This window comes from Saimiri boliviensis, chromosome 14, assembly GCF_048565385.1.
Source record: "Saimiri boliviensis isolate mSaiBol1 chromosome 14, mSaiBol1.pri, whole genome shotgun sequence".
Classification (NCBI taxonomy): domain Eukaryota; kingdom Metazoa; phylum Chordata; class Mammalia; order Primates; family Cebidae; genus Saimiri; species Saimiri boliviensis.
The window spans coordinates 29,225,784-29,241,550 of record NC_133462.1 but is presented as its reverse complement, the minus strand read 5'-3'; the positions used below and the strand labels follow the sequence as shown (position 1 = coordinate 29,241,550).

Below are 15,767 nucleotides of genomic sequence, written 5' to 3'. Positions count from 1 at the left end.
CCCTGTGGTGTCCAGGATAAGGGAAGGTGACCTTGGGAAGATCCTCCTCTCCCGGGCCTCAGTTTCTCCAGGGGACCCGGGATGGGGTGAGTGGAGAGGCTCAAGGCATGAGTGGGAAGGTGTTCTCGGGGATGCCAGGACACCTGTGAGCTCCAAGAGCCGCCTTGGGCATTCCCGACCCTGTCTCTATTTCTCCATCTCCCTGCTTCTGTTTCTTTTTTATTTCTGGTTTTTGTGGGGTTTTTTTTAGACTCTGTTCCCAGGCCGGCGTGCACTGGCACAATCACGGCTCACTGCAGCCTCAACCTCCCGGGCTCGATCGATCCTCCCACCTCAGCCACCTGAGTAGCTGGGACTACAGGCACCGGCCACCACGCCCGGGGAATTTCTGTATTTTTTGTAGACACAGGGTTTCTCCATGTTGCCCAGGCTGGTGTTTCTGTTTCTGAAACAGCTGAGACCTGACTTCAGCTTCCCTCCATCCCTCCATCTTTCCTCCTTCCTCAGAACTTCCCTTTTTAGGGGCCGAGGCAGAGGTATCTGTCTCTGTCTCTATCACCGTCCTGTTCTATCTTCCCACATGGGAGTCACCTTTCCATACAGGCAGCTCACAGCCAAGTCTACCTGCCACCAAGTGCCTTGTTTTGCAGCACTGTCCCCAGCCTGAGGGGTGAGTTCATCGTCCCTCCTGTGTGTGGCACTTTCATGTTAGTGACCCCTGGCGGCGCGCGCCCGCAAGTGCAGCTCCAACTGGGGCCGTGCGGACCGAGACGCCGCCTCATTCTTTCATATTTCATGTTCGTGACACCTCATTCTTTCATATATAAAGAGCAGGGAGAAACAAATAAGTTGTGGAGAATATTTTCATACACAACACGTCTCCCAGGTTACATATACTTCCTGTTTAGGATCTTGGAATTCCAAGGTGTGCTGAGTTCAGCCCCCTCCCCACACCAAACTGCCTGTCCACCCTAAGTCTGAGAGGAACAGTGATGGGTGTCTTGGGGGACAGAGTACCCAATTCCAGCAGTGAGGTGTATATGCTGGTAATGCCACCACCTAGAGGCCACGCTGAATGACTGCAGGTGCCCCTTTTGCCCTGGGCACAGCAGTGAGAAGACACACCGGAACCACCCCATGTTTCGAAGCTTGGCTGAGTGAGGGGCCAGGAGTTGGAGGCTGCAGTGAGCCATGACAGTGCCACTGCAGTCCAGCCCGGGCAACAGAGTGAGACCCCACGTCTTGAAGGAAGAAGCTTCAGAGTGAGAAAAGGTGCAGGCGGGTGGCATTCTGGGTGAAAGGGCTGGTGCAGGACAAGGAAGTCTGCTGGAGGGAGGTGGTGTGGTGGGGAGGGGGCTCAGGGGAGCAGCACAGGAAAGGGCCATGAGGTGGGCGGGGCTGGATCACACAGGCCCCCAACGCCAGGCTGAGGGTCCGGGGCAATAGGGCGCCATGGAGGATGTGGAAGCAGGGGAGGGGCAAGGTCTGATTCATGCGTTGTAAGACGCAAGTTAATGACGTCTGGGAGTCATTCACTCTGCCTGAGAGGAAACCAGGGACGGCTTCTCCGAGGAGGTGGCATTGCACCAGGGCCTTGAAGAACTTTCTCAAAATATTAAAGCTAAAGATATATATATAGATATAAAACGGGGCCGGGCGCGGTAGCTGACACCTGTAATCCCAGCACTTTGGGAGGCCAAGGTGGGCGGATCACTTGAGGTCAGGAGTTCGAGACCAGCCTGACCAACATGGTGAAACGCCGTCTTTACTGAAAGTACAAGAATGAGCTGTGTGTGCTGGCAGGTGCCTGGAATCCCAGCTACTCAGTACGCTGAGGCGGGAGAATTGCTTGAACCTGGGAGGTGGAGGAGGCGGGGAGCTGAGAGCACGCCACCGCGCTGCGACCTGGGAGGCGAGAGCAAGCCTCCGTCTCAAAAAGAGAGGAAAAAGAAGAAAGAAAGAAAGGGGAAGGAAGAAGGTAAGGAAGGGAGGGAGGGAGGGAGGGAGGGAGGGACGGACGGGGCGGGGGAAGGTCCAGGCATGGTGGTTTACACTGAAGAAAGAAAGGAACAGCAAGCAAGAAAGCAAGCAAGCAGGAAGGAAAGAAAGAAAGGGAAGAAAGGGAGGAGGAAGGAAGGAAAGAGACCGGGCGCGGTGGCTCACACCTGTAGTCCCCGCATTTTGGGAGACTGAGGCAGGTGGATCGTCTGAGGTCAGGAGTTCGAGACCAGCCTGGGTGAAACGCCGTCTTTACTGAAAGTACAAGAATGAGCTGTGTGTGCTGGCAGGTGCCTGGAATCCCAGCTACTCAGTACGCTGAGGCGGGAGAATTGCTTGAACCTGGGAGGTGGAGGAGGCGGGGAGCTGAGAGCACGCCACCGCGCTGCGACCGGGGAGGCGAGAGCAAGCCTCCGTCTCAAAAAGAGAGGAAAAAGAAGAAAGAAAGAAAGGGGAAGGAAGAAGGTAAGGAAGGGAGGGAGGGAGGGAGGGAGGAAGGGAGGGAGGGAGGGAGGGAGGGAGGGAGGGAGGGAAAGAGGCCGGGCGCGGTGGCTCACACCTGTAGTCCCCGCATTTTGGGAGACTGAGGCAGGTGGATCGTCTGAGGTCAGGAGTTTAAGGCCAGCCTGGCCAACATGGTGAAACGCCGTCTCTACTAAAAAAAAAAAAAAAAAAAAAAAAATTCGCCAGGTAGAGTGGTGGGCGCTGTAATCCCAGCTGGAGAATCGCTTGAACCCAGGAGGCAGAGGTCGCAGTGAGCCAGGATTGCACCACTGCACTCCAGCCTGGGTGACGCAGTGAGATTCTGTCTCAGGAAAAAAAAAAAAGAGGGATGGGGTGGGGAGTAATTTGGGAGTCTCGGAGAGAGACTTGGTCTTGGAGCTCACAAATCCTCACCTTGAGGAACCGGCTCACCCTGAGCCAACAGCCTCACCAGCCTCAAAGCATTTATTGAGCACGGCCGGCACAGCCACAGGAGGCTGACGACAGGGTTCGCGCAGTGACCCTCCTGTCCCCTTGTTGGGGGTCTCTCCTCCTCCTCTAGGAGCCGAGGGCGCTGAGGAGTGGCGTGGGGGATGGGGAGGGAGTGGCAGAGTCCCCCTGGGGCCTCAAAGATAGTCCTTTCCTGTCCTCATTCTTCAGATGGGGAAACTGAGGCCAGAGAGGGGGTGGAATGCCCTGAGTCACCCGGCAAGGACTGGAGCGGGTCTGGGTGGAGGCTGGGACAATGTGGGCTCAGCGCCCGGGGATCACGTACTCCTCGTCATCGACTGGGGCCCGGCCCAGGGACTGCAGGTTGCAGTAGACAGGCTGGGAGGCCAGGTTGACGTCCTCGTAGTTCATGTAAAAGTCACTGTCCTCTGAAGGGTGAGCCCTGTGGGGACAGACAGACCAAGGGTAGGTGGGGAAGGAGGAGGACTCGGGGCAGGCACCTGAGCTTCGAGAAAGTTCAGAGGGGGCCAGGTCCCGTGGCTCACACCTGCACTTTGGGAGGCTGAGGTAGGTATCACCTGAGGTCAGGAGTTACCTGAGGTCAGGAGTTTGAGATCAGCCTGGTGAAACCCTGTCTCTCTTTCTTTTTTTTTTTTTTTTTTTAAACAAAGTCTTGCTCTGTCGCCCAGGCTGGGGCACAGTGGCACGATCTCGGCTCACTGCAACCTCCGCCTCCCAGGTTCAAGCGATTCTCCTGCCTCAGCCTCCCGAGTAGCTGGGATTACAGGCAGGCACCACCATGCCTGGCTAAGTTTTGTATTTTTAGTAGAGAGGGGGTTTTGCCATCTTGGCCAGGCTGCTCTTGAACTTCTGACCTTGTGATCCACCCGCCTCGGCCTCTCAAAGCGCTGAGATTACAAGCGTGAGCCACCAGCGCCCATCTGAAACCCTGTCTTTACCAAAAATACAAAAATTAGCCAGGCATGGCGGCACGCTTGAACCCAGGAGGTAGAGGTTGTGGTGAGCTGAGATTGCGCCACTGTACCCGAGCCTGGGTGACAGAGCAAGACTCTGTCTCCGAAGGAAAAAAAAAGTTTCAGAATGGCTGAGTCCACCCCGAATACATAGGGGAAACTGAGGCATGGGGTAGTGTTCTGACTCCCAGCCAACCCCACCCCTGAGGAAGCTGGGGGAGGGGAGTGATTTAGGGAAGATTCTGGGGATTAACGCTGCGGTCAGAGGACCCTGAACCCCTTTTCCTTCCTTAAACATGAGATAGCGGCCAGGCACAGTGAGTCACGCTTATAATCCCAGCACTTTGGCAGGCTGAGGCAGGAGGACCCCCTGAGGCCAGGAGTTTGAGACCAGCCTGGGCAACATGGTGAGACCCCTCGTCTCTACAAAAAATAAAAGCATTATCCAGGTGTGGTGGCGTGCGCCTGGAGTCCCGGCTACTCGGGAGGCTGAGGCGGGAGAATCGCTAGAGCGCAGGAGGTGGAGGTGGCAGTGAGCTGTGATCACACCACTGCACTCCAGCCTGGGTGACAGAGGGAGACCCCGTCTCAAAAAAACAAAAATTGAGGTAGCTGTTCATTATTACACTAAAATCTAAATGTTCATTTCCTCTTGAAAAATCGGAAGCTCTGGCCACGTCGGTCACATGGTCACAAGAGGCTGCAGCACGCTGTCTGCTCCTTCAGATGGGAAACGTTTTCACCACCGAAGCAACTGACTGCGGCCCTCATATATAAAGGTAAGTCTCGGAGCCTCAGTTTGTGCATCCACAAAATTGGTCACTTAGGGAGTGACTTAGGAATATTTGTTAAGATCAACAGGGAGTCGCTTAGGAATATTTGTTAAGATCAGCAAAACCCCCAGAGAAGGACTTTCCTGCCTCCTGAACATTCTTTTTTCTTTCCTTTTTCTTTTTTTGAGACGGAGCCTCGCTCTGTTCCCCAGGCTGGAGTGCAGTGGTGGGATCTCGGCTCACCGCAACCGCCGCCTCCCAGGTTTAAGCAATTCTCCTACCTCAGCCTCCCAAGTAGCTGGGATTACAGGTGCAGGCCACCATGCCCGGCTAATTTTTGTATTTTTAGCAGAGGCGGGGTTTCACTGTGTGTTGGCCAGGCTGGTCTCGAACTCCTGACCTCATGATCTGCGCTCCTCCGCCTCCCAAAGTGCTGGGATTACAGGTGTGAGCTGCCACGCCAGGCTGCCTCCTGAATATTCTAACTCCACCCCAGCTCCTCTTGTAAAAAGGGCCAGTGGGCCAGGTACGATGGCTCACGCCCAAATCCCAGCACTTTGGGAGGCCAAGGTGGGTGGATCATGAGGTCAGGAGATCGAGACCATCCTAGCCAATATGGTGAGACCCTGTCTTTACTAAAAATACAAAAATTAGGCCGGGCGTGGTGGCTCAAGCCTGTAATCCCAGCACTTTGGGAGGCCGAGGCGGGTGGATCACGAGGTCAAGAGATCAAGACCATCCTGGTCAACATGGTGAAACCCCGTCTCTACTAAAAATATAAAAAAATTAGCTGGGCATGGTGGCGCGTGCCTGTAATCCCAGCTACTCAGGAGGCTGAGGCAGGAGAATTGCCTGAACCCAGGAGGCGGAGGTTGCGGTAAGCCGAGATCGCGCCATTGCACTCCAGCCTGGGTAACAAGAGCGAAACTCCGTCTCAAAAAAAAAAAAAAAAAAAAATTAGCTGGGCATGGTGTCAGGTGTCTGTAATCCCAGCTACTTGGGAGGTTGAGGCAGGAGAATCACTTGAACCTAGGAGGTAGAAGTTTCAGTGAGCTGAGATGATGCCACTGCACTCCAGCCTGGGCAACAGAGCAAGACTCCATCTCAAAAAAAAAAGGGGGGGCGGCAAAAGGGCCACTCTGGGTAAGCAGCATCTATCAGTCATTTACCCTCTAGTAGGAATTTGAGACAGAGTGAGACTCTGTCTCAAAAAAAAAAAAAAAAAACCGTCGGCCAGGCATGGTGGCTCACACCTGTAATCCCAACACTTTGGGAGGCTGAGGTGGGCGGATCACCTGAGGTCAGAAGTTTGAGGCCAGCATGACCAACATGGTGAAACCCTGCCTTGAAAAAAAAAATGTAGGGTAGAAATGACACATTCGATTCTAAACACAGTGCTTCTGGAGAAAAGGGATTTAAAGGAGGCTGATCTGGTGACCTCAGGGACAGGGAGGCCGCAGTGAGCATCAGCACAGAAGCTGCCTTTGTGCGCCGCGTCTTCAACACCCTGCTGCAGACCACTTCTGCTTTTGAGCCATTTCTACACCTGCTTTGCATACCCCCCTTTCCCAGCAGTGGTCTCCCGGTAGCCTCCCTGCCTCCTGTCATGAACTCTGCTGTCCAAACACGGCCTTGACCCATGACGTGGCCCCATCTGGCTCGGTCTTCCCTGCTCCCCCAACACCTTGGCTTGCAAGTCACCCCTCTCAAGAACCATTCACAGCAAATTCTTTTCCATCTCTGGGTCTCTGCACCTGAGGGGGGTTCCCACCCCTTGAAATTCCCTCCACTCCCTTTTCCAACCCACAGAATCTTTTTTTTTTTTTTTTTTCCTTTTTTTTTTTGAGACAGAGTCTCACTCTGTCACCCAGGCTGGAGTACAGTGGCGCCATCTCAGCTCACTGCCACCTCCACCTCCTGGATTCAGGTGATTCTTCCTGCCTCAGCCTTCTGAGTAGCTGAGATTACAGGTGCCTACCACCACACCTGGCTAATTTTTGTATTTTTGGTAGAGACAGGGTTTCACCATGTTGGTCAGGCTGGTCTTGAACTCCTGACCACAGATGCTCTGCACGCCTTGGCCTCCCAAAGTGCTAGGATTACATGTGTGAGTCACCACACCCACCCCCAACCTAGAAAAGTTCAACTCATTTGTCTAAGCCCAGCAAAATCATCTAGAGGCTGGCCGCAGTGGCTCACACCCATAATCCCGGCACTTTGGGAGGCTGTGACATGAGGATCGCTTGAGGCCAAGAGTTTGAGACCAGCCTGAGAAACATAGCAAGATCCCCGTCTTTACAAAAAATACCAAAATTAGGCCGGGCGTGGTGGCTCATACCTGTAATCCTAGCACTTTGGGAAGCTGAGGCGAGTGGATCATGAGGTCAGGAGATCGAGACCATCTTGGCTAACATGGTGAAACCCCGCCTCTACTAAAAGTATTTTTAAAATTAGCTGGGCATGGTGGCGCACATCTGTAGTCCCAGCTACTCGGGAGGCTGAGGCAGGAGAATCACTTGAACCTGGGAGGTGGAGGTTGCAGTGAGCTGAGATCATGCCACACTGCACTCCAGCCTGGGCAAGAAGAGCAAGACTCCTTTTCAAAAAAAAAAAAAAAAAAAAAAAAAAAAAAAAAAAAAAAAAAAAAACATTAGCTGAGCATGGTGGCACCTGCCTGTGGTCCCAGCTACTCAGGAGGCTGAGGCAGGAGGATCACTTGAGGCCAGGAGTTTGAGGCTGCAATGATCTGTGATCGCACCACTGCACTCCAGCCTGAGTGATAGTGAGACTATCTCCAAAAAAAAAAAAAAAAACAAGAAGAAAGTCATCTAGAGGTCTAGAGGTGTTGGGATTTTGTAGGGCATCTTTTTTTTTTTTTTTTTTTTTTTTTTTTTTTGAGACAGAGTTTCGCTCTTGTCACCCAGGCTGGAGTGCAATGGCGCGATCTCGGCTCACCGCAACCTCCGCCTCCTGGGTTCAGGCAATTCTCCTGCCTCAGCGTCCTGAGTAGCTGGGATTACAGGCACGCGCCACCACGCCCAGCTAATTTTTTGTATTTTTAGTAGAGACGGGGTTTCACCATGTTGACCAGGTTGGTCTCGATCTCTCAACCTTGTGATCCACCCGCCTCGGCCTCCCAAAGTGCTGGGATTACAGGCTTGAGCCACCACGCCCGGCCTGTAGGGCATCTCTTTAACATCTCATGTATGTCATGGGGACATGGGGGGCTGTCCCCATTCTATGGAGATGGAAATGGAGGTTCAGAGAGCCCTGGGTCACACGGAATCTGGGCTCACGCTGCTGACAGCCACCACAGAGCCCCGACTCTGCCCAAGCAGTCGCTTCTTCTCTCCTCGTCCTTGGCGACCAGAAACTGGGTTTACAGGTCATGAAGGGGAAGTCTGTGCCATATATGGGAACTTGCTTAATTCTTACCCCAACACACTAAGATGGGGGCTGTAACTCCCCCCCCCCATTTTATCTTACATGATTTTCGAGATGGAGTCTCACTCTGTCACCCAGCCTGGAGTGCAATGGCATGAATTCGGCTCACTGCAACCTCTGACTCCCGGGTTCAAGTGATTCTCCTGCCTCAGCCTCCCCAGTAGCTGGGACCACAGGCAGCCGCCATCACACTTACACAGAATAATTTTTTTTTTTTTTTTTTTTTGAGACGGAGTTTCGCTCTTGTTACCCAGGCTGGAGTGCAATGGCGCGATCTCGGCTCACCGCAACCTCCGCCTCCTGGGTTTAGGCAATTCTCCTGCCACAGCCTCCCAAGTAGCTGGGATTACAGGCACGAGCCACCATGCCCAGCTAATTTTTTGTATTTTTAGTAGAGATGGGGTTTCACCATGTTGACCAGGATGGTCTTGATCTCTTGACCTCATGATCCACCCGCCTCGACCTCCCAAAGTGCTGGGATTACAGGCTTGAGCCACCGCGCCCAGCAATTTTTGTATTTTTTTTTTTTTTTTTTTTGAGACGGAGTTTCGCTCTTGTTACCCAGGCTGGAGTGCAATGGCACGATCTCGGCTCACCGCAACCTCCGCCTCCTGGGTTCAGGCAATTCTCCTGCCTCAGCCTCCTGAGTAGCTGGGATTACAGGCACGCACCACCATGCCCAGCTATTTTTTTTGTATTTTTAGTAGAGACGGGGTTTCACCATGTTGACCAAGATGGTCTCGATCTCTTGACCTTGTGATCCACCCGCCTCGGCCTCCCAAAGTGCTGGGATTACAGGCTTGAGCCACCGCGCCCGGCAATTTTTGTATTTTTAGTAGAGATGGGTTTTCACTGTGTTGGCCAGGCTGGTCTCGAACTCCTGACTTCAAGTGATCTGCCTGCCTTGGCCTCCCAAAGTGCTGGGATTTCGGATGTGAGCCAGTCTTCTCCCATTTTATAGATGAGGAGACCGAGGCTCAGAGAAGTAAAGCTACTTGCCTAAGATCCCACAGCCTGCAAGTGGCAGAGCTGGGATTTGTTTGACTTTTTTTGCTTTTTTGTTTTTTTGTTTTTGAGACAGAGTCTCACCCCGTCACCCAGGCTGGAGTGCAATGAAACAATCTCAGCTCACTGCAACTTCCGCCTCCAGGGTTCAAGCGATTCTCCTGCCTCAGCCTCCAGAGTAGATGGGACTACAGGCACATGCCACCACGCCTGGCTAATTTTTCTCCTTTTTTCGTATTTTTAGTAGAGACGGGGTTTTACTATGTTGGCCAGGCTGGTCTCGAACTGCTGACCTCATGATCAGCTCACCTCGACCTCCCAAAGTGCTAAGATTACAGGCATGAGCCACTGCGCCCCGGCAGAGCCGGGATTTGAACCCGGGTCGTCTGTGTGTGTAGCTTTGCTATTCGTCACTTTGGCAGGCGTCTTCATGGGTTACTTACCCCTGTCCGGCCCACTGGTGCTCGGCTCCTGGCTGGCCCACAAACATGTTCTCATAGTCGGGAGTGGAGGGGCGGGGTGGGGTGACCACCTGGGGCTTGCGGGAGTTCCGGCTGCTGTACCGTGGCTGCCAGCCTGAACCGGGCTTGGGCCCGTCCTGAGCGGCCCAGGGCTTGCCCACGTCCGGGCTTCTGGCCACGCGGCGCCGCCAGAGTCTCCAGGCCAGCAAGGGGCCAGCGACGGCGAGCCCGAGCAGCAGGCACCCGCTGGCCGCCGCCGCCGCGATGACCGCAGGGGCCAGGCCGGGGGCGCAGCTGACCTCCAGGAAGGCGGAGAGGTTGCGCTGGGAGCCGGCGGTGTCCCAGCAGAGCAGGGGCGCCTGCCCGGAGCAGTTGTCTCTGCGGACCCGGTGCCAGGGCGCCAGGGCGCAGCCGCAGTCGGCCCGCAGGTCCAGGTCACAGCGCGCGGCCAGCGCCCCGTGCACGTGGGACAGGGGGTTCTGCAGCACGTCCAGGAGCTGAAGGCTGCGCAGGCCGGAGAAGAAGGTCGCCGGGAGCTCCCGCAGCCCGTTCGCCGACAGGTCCAGGACACGCACCTCAGGGGCGCGCAGAGACTGGTTCTGGGGCAGGCGGAGGCCGAGGCCGCTGAAGTTCAGGCACGTGTCCCCGAACTCCGTGCTCCAGTCCACACCCGCGGGGGACACGGCGCACGACAGGTCCCGGCTGTCCGACTCCGGCGGCAGCAGCAGCGGCAGCAGCAGCAGCGTCCAGGCCAGGGCGCCCCCCATCCAAGCCACCTGCACAGAGACGCGGAATCCCAGCCCCGACCTCAGCCCTGCGGCCACCCCGCCTCCCCTCCCCGCCCCGGAGTTCACTGTCATCGCTCAGGCCAGCGCGAGCCGCTCCTGAAACTGTAAAACGGAGCCCGGGTCTGGTCGCCTCCTCGGGCTGGTCGGCTGCCTCAGTTTCCCCTTCTGGGGAATGGATAGGTAACCCCGGTGCCTAGCGGGCTTGGAGGGCGAGGAGGAGACCCGGTCCCAGTTAACGCCTTCTGCTACGTCCTGGACATTTTGGGCGCCCCCTTCGGCCAGGACGGGACCCTATGCAAATAAGCGGTTGCCTTGGAAACGGCCCCGCCCCCGATCCCGGGCTCCTAGTCTCTCCCACAACGTGGGGTCGCTTGGAAGCCCTGGGATAGGGGGAGTGGGGGCTGCTGAAAGGCTCCCCCCAGCTCCGGTTGGCGTCCCCGCACAGGTGCAAGTTCTAGAGCCTCGGGCCTACCTCTTGGGTCCCACTGCCACGCTTTTGCCTCGGCGATGCTGGAAAAGCCACAGCACCCAGGGGCTGCGACCTGGCGCACCTGGATACCGGGTGCAGCGGCCAGCACCCTCCGCGGCGCTTCTGGGGTCCCTGGCGCTCCTCTGGCTCTGCACCAGCGACTCAGCAGCGGGAAGAGGAACTGGTGTCTGGGTGGAGAGGAGAGAGGAAGAATGAAGACAGAGACCCGCCCCCTTGCAGGGCCTTAAGGTTCTCACAGGAGAGGGAGGGGGAGGGGCGGCCCAGGGTCCCACTTCCCTCTCGAGAGAGCCCAGTGACTTCATGTCCCCTATTGCCACCCCAGCTGACTGCCACCTCAACTCGCTTCCAGATCTCAGCTCAGTTGACTCCCAGCTCATGTGTTACTTATTCATTCAACAAACATCACCCACGCTGGGTCCCCAAGAAGCCCTAGCCCTGGCCAGGTCCTCAAAGAAATGTCTTAAGAGAGGGCAGAGCTGGACACAGACACTCCTAGTGCCATGCAGTCAACGAAGGTCCGGAGGGAAGGACAGTGTCCCGGAAGCTCCCTGGAGGAGAAGACATTACGGCTGGGGCTTCAACACATAAGTAGGAGTTCTCCAAGTTTCCCCACACCTGTCATTGGCTCTCCAAGCTCCTCCAAGCCTCTCCCACTGAGTTCTTGCACAATGGCACCTCTATGCTGGAGGGGACAATGAGGGGGATCCCAGGAGCTTGGGAAAATGTAGCTGCCTGGAATAGCATGGTTAGGAGTGGAGACGATGGCCGGGCGCGGTGGCTCACACCTGTAATGCCAGCACTTTGGGAGGCCGAGGTGGGTGGATCACCAGAGGTCAGGAGTTCAAGACCAGCCTCGCCCTCATGGCGAAACCCCATCTTTTTTTTTTTTTTTTTTTTTGAGATAGAGTTTCACTCTTGTTACCCAGGCTGGAGTGCAATGGCGCGATCTCGGCTCACCGCAACCTCCGCCTCCTGGGTTCAAGCAATTCTCCTGCCTCAGCCTCCTGAGTAGCTGGGATTACAGGCACGCGCCACCATGCCCAGCTAATTTTTGTATTTTTTTTTTAGTAGAGACGGGGTTTCACCATGTTGACCAGGATGGTCTCGATCTCTTGACCTCGTGATCCACCCGCCTCGGCCTCCCAAAGTGCTGGGATTACAGGCTTGAGCCACCGCGCCTGGCTCATCTTAAAAAAAAAAAATAAAAGGAGTGGAGAGGATAGAAGGAATTGGTGGCAGGGGAAGGGGTCACATGGAGCCAAAGCTGGTGTGTGGGCAGAGGGGCACTGGCTGAAGAACCCCCTCTGGAGTGAGCCTGGTGTCTGGGTGGGCAACATGGGAGGGAGGCTGAGGTCCCAGAAGCAGATGGGGGCCTGAGGCAGACTGGAGGGGTATTAGTGACAAAAATGAGACTGAGGAAGGTGCTGGGAGAAGGTCTCACCTGAACCTGGTGTCAGGCAGACCAGGTTCCAACCTCCGCCAGCCCGACTCACGGTGCCCCCTTAATTGCGCTGTGCCTCCGTGTCCACAGCTGTCACATGTGCAGCGGCTTCTCCGGGACCTGGGGGCTGGAAGTCTGCTCCCCACACTTCCCCTCTCCTCCACCTCTGTCCTTCCCATCTCTCCACTCCAAGAAATGGTCAAAGGCTTTGAACTGAGACCTTGAAGAAAAAGCCGGAAACCGCTCTTCTACGTGTCCAAAGACACTCATTCCTGCCGAGCGCAGTGGCTCACACCTGACATCCCAGCACTTTGGGAGGCCGAAAGGAGGAGATAGCCTGAGCCCAGGAGTTCGAGACCAGCTTGGCCATCATGGTGAAACCCCGTCTCTACTTTAAAAATACAAAACTTAGCTGGGCATGGTGGCACACCCCTGTAGTACCAGCTACTCGGGAGGCTGAGGCAGGAGACGTTTGAACCCAGGAGGCGGAGGCTGCAGTGAACTGAGATCACTCCACTGCATTCCAGCCTGGGCAACAGAAGACCTGTTTCAAAAAAAAAAAAAAGGAAAAGCTCGTTCCTAACAAGAAAACTACAAATCATAAACTGTCTTCACCGATCAGATTGGCAGAAATCCAGCAGTGCAATGATCTTCCGTGCCAGGCGGGCTGTGGGATGTGTCCCTGGCGCAGCCTCGCCGGAGGGCACGTTGGCACAGGCCACCGGAACGACACACTCAGGCGCCTGCTGACATAGCAGGTCCGCTTCTGGGAATTCCTCCCTGCACATTTGCATGTGTACAGTGTGAACTGAGGAACGAATAAGGAAACGTGGCTCATTCATACAGGGGGCTATGATTCAGCCACGAAGAAGCCCTGAGCCACGCTACAACTGGAACCAAACCGGAGGGAGTCATGTTGAGTGAAAGGAGGCAGTTCCGAGAGGCCACGTGTTGTGTGGTTTCATTTACATGAAATATCCCAAGTAGGCTGGGCACGGTGGCTCACGCCTGTAAACCAAGCACTTTGGGAGGCTGAGGCAGGTGGATCACCTGAGGTCAGGAGTTTGACACCAGCCTGGCCAACATGGCAAAACCCCACCTCTACTAAAAATTAAAAAATCAGCCGGGCATTGTGGTGGGTACTTGTAATCCCAGCTACTCAGGAGGCTGAGGCTGCAGTGAGCTGAGATCGTACCACAGCACTCCAGCCTGGGTGACAAAAGTGAAACTTCATCTCAAAAAAAAAAAGAAAGAAAGAAATATCCCAAGTAGGCAAATGCATACAGACTAAAAGCAGATCAGCCGTTGCCAGGAGTTGGGAGAGACAGAACGCGAAGTTGGGGTCATCACTGCTAACGGTGATGGGTTCTCTCTTTGGGGTGATGGAAACATTCTGGAATTCGATAGACGTGATGGTCGCATAACATTATGAATGTGGTGAAACGCCACCGAATTGTGCAGTTTAAAATGGCTGGGTCAGCCAGGTGTGGTGGCTCACGCCCGCAATCCCAGCACTCTGGGAGGCTGAGGTGGGAGGATCACTTGAGGTCAGGAGTTTGAGACCAGCCTGGCCAACATGGTAAAACCTCGACTCTACTAAAAATTAAAAAAAAAAAAAAATTAGCTGGGCATGGTGCCAGCTGCCTGTAATCCCAGCTACTTGGGAGGCTGAGGCTGGAGGATCGCTTGAATTTGGGAAGTGGAGGTTGCAGTGAGCCGAGATCACGCCACTGCACTTCAGCCTGGGCATCAGAGCAAGATTCTGTCTAAAAATAAAATAAAATTAAAAAATAAGCTAGGCATGGTGGCTTCAGCCTGTACTCCCAGCTATTTCAGAGGCTGAGGTGGGAGGGTCACTTGAGTCCAGGTGATTGTGCCACTCCACTCCAGCCTGGGCAGCAGAGCGGGACAGGGTTTCACCAGGCTGGCCAGGCTGGTCTTGATCTCCTGACCTTGTGATCCGCCCGCCTTAGCCTGCCAAAGTGCTGGGATTACAGGCGTGAGCCACCAGCCTGGCCAGAAGCAACTTTTTTTTTTTTTTTTTTTTTTTTTTTTGAGACGGAGTTTCGCTCTTGTTACCCAGGCTGGAGTGCAATGGCGCGATCTCGGCTCACCGCAACCTCCGCCTCCTGGGTTCAGGCAATTCTCCTGCCTCAGACTCCTGAGTAGCTGGGATTACAGGCACGTGCCACCATGCCCAGCTGATTTTTTGTATTTTTTAGTAGAGACGGGGTTTCACCATGTCGACCAGGATGGTCTCGAACTCTCGACCTTGTGATCCACCCGCCTCCGCCTCCCAAAGTGCTGGGATTACAGGCTTGAGCCACCACGCCCGGCCCAGAAGCAACTTTTTAATGGGATGATCAAGGAAGCCCTTAGGGAGTCAGGAGGAGGAGATGTAGGGAACAGCAGCCAGGAGTGGGAACAGCTTGTGCAAAGGCCCCATGGTGGGAGGGTGGGAGCAGCCCTGGGTAGAGAGCAGATGTCTCCTAGTGTTTGTGCAGGCTGCTATAACAAATCCACCATAAACTAGGGTGGCTTATGAACAACAAAAATTGATTCCTCACAGTTCCGGAAGCCGGGGAAGTTCAAGATCAAGGCTCCAGCAGAATCGCTTCCTGGTTTGCAGATGACCTCGTCTCACCGTGTCTGCGGTAGGCAGAGGGAGCAGGGGAGCTCTTGGGGCCTCTAAAGACCAGAGGGATGGAGGAGCCCAGGCAGCAGCGAGCCCCGCGCAGCTGCACGCCCTCCGCGCCCCGGGAGGTTACTAGGGGAGTCCACTTCCGACACCACTTAGAAAAGAAGGAAATGAAGAAATGAGGAAGTGCCAGATCCGAGGCTGCAGGTGGTGGGGGCAGGCAGGCCTGGGGTCCGGGATAGCGAGTTTTGGAGGTTGGCCTGGAGAGGCTGGTGTCTTGGAGTCTGACAGTCTGGGTTCTGGAGGGGGTCCTGAGATTTGAGGGCTCTGAAGTCTGGGGATCCAGAGGTCTGGGAGTCCTAGGGTCTAGGGATCTTGGGATATGGAGGTTTGGTGGGGACATGGTGGGAGTTCAGGACCTGGGGATTCAGAGGTCTGACAGTCTTGGGGCTGGGGTCCCAGGGGTCTGGTGGTTCTAAAATCTGGGGATCCAGAGGTCTGGGAATCGTGGGATCTGGGGGTCCTGGAGTCTGCGGGCCCTGGAGTTTGAAGTCCTGGGGTCTGAGGGTCTTAGGATATGAGAGTTCTGGGGTCTGGGTGTCCTGGGGATCCTGGGGTCTTGGGATCCAGAGGTCTGGGAGTCTTGGGGTCTGGACCTTCCTGACACAGCCCCAGCTGGCTACACCCAGGTTTCTGAGAATGGGGGCAGCTCAAGTCTCCACCAGTCCCTCCCTGCCCGAAGGGAGCCTGGAACTTTCAGAGGCCACCTCCCTGGGGTCCCTCTGCTGCCCCATGATGTACCTCAAACCGTCCCGGGCTTGA

The 15,767-nt window shown here is 55.3% G+C and overlaps 1 protein-coding gene across 1 annotated transcript; it reads right to left on the bottom strand.

The window, feature by feature from the left end:
* Positions 1-2,522: 2,522 nt before the first annotated feature.
* LRRC25 (leucine rich repeat containing 25) lies at positions 2,523-11,045 on the bottom strand. Its single transcript, XM_039465976.2, has 3 exons — positions 10,849-11,045; positions 9,571-10,364; positions 2,523-3,373 (listed from the first exon to the last, which is right to left on the bottom strand). Exons 2-3 carry the CDS (start codon positions 10,353-10,355, stop codon positions 3,235-3,237), a joined length of 924 nt encoding a protein of 307 aa, XP_039321910.1. The 5' UTR covers positions 10,356-10,364; positions 10,849-11,045; the 3' UTR covers positions 2,523-3,234.
* Between the last annotated feature and the right edge of the window lie 4,722 nt (positions 11,046-15,767).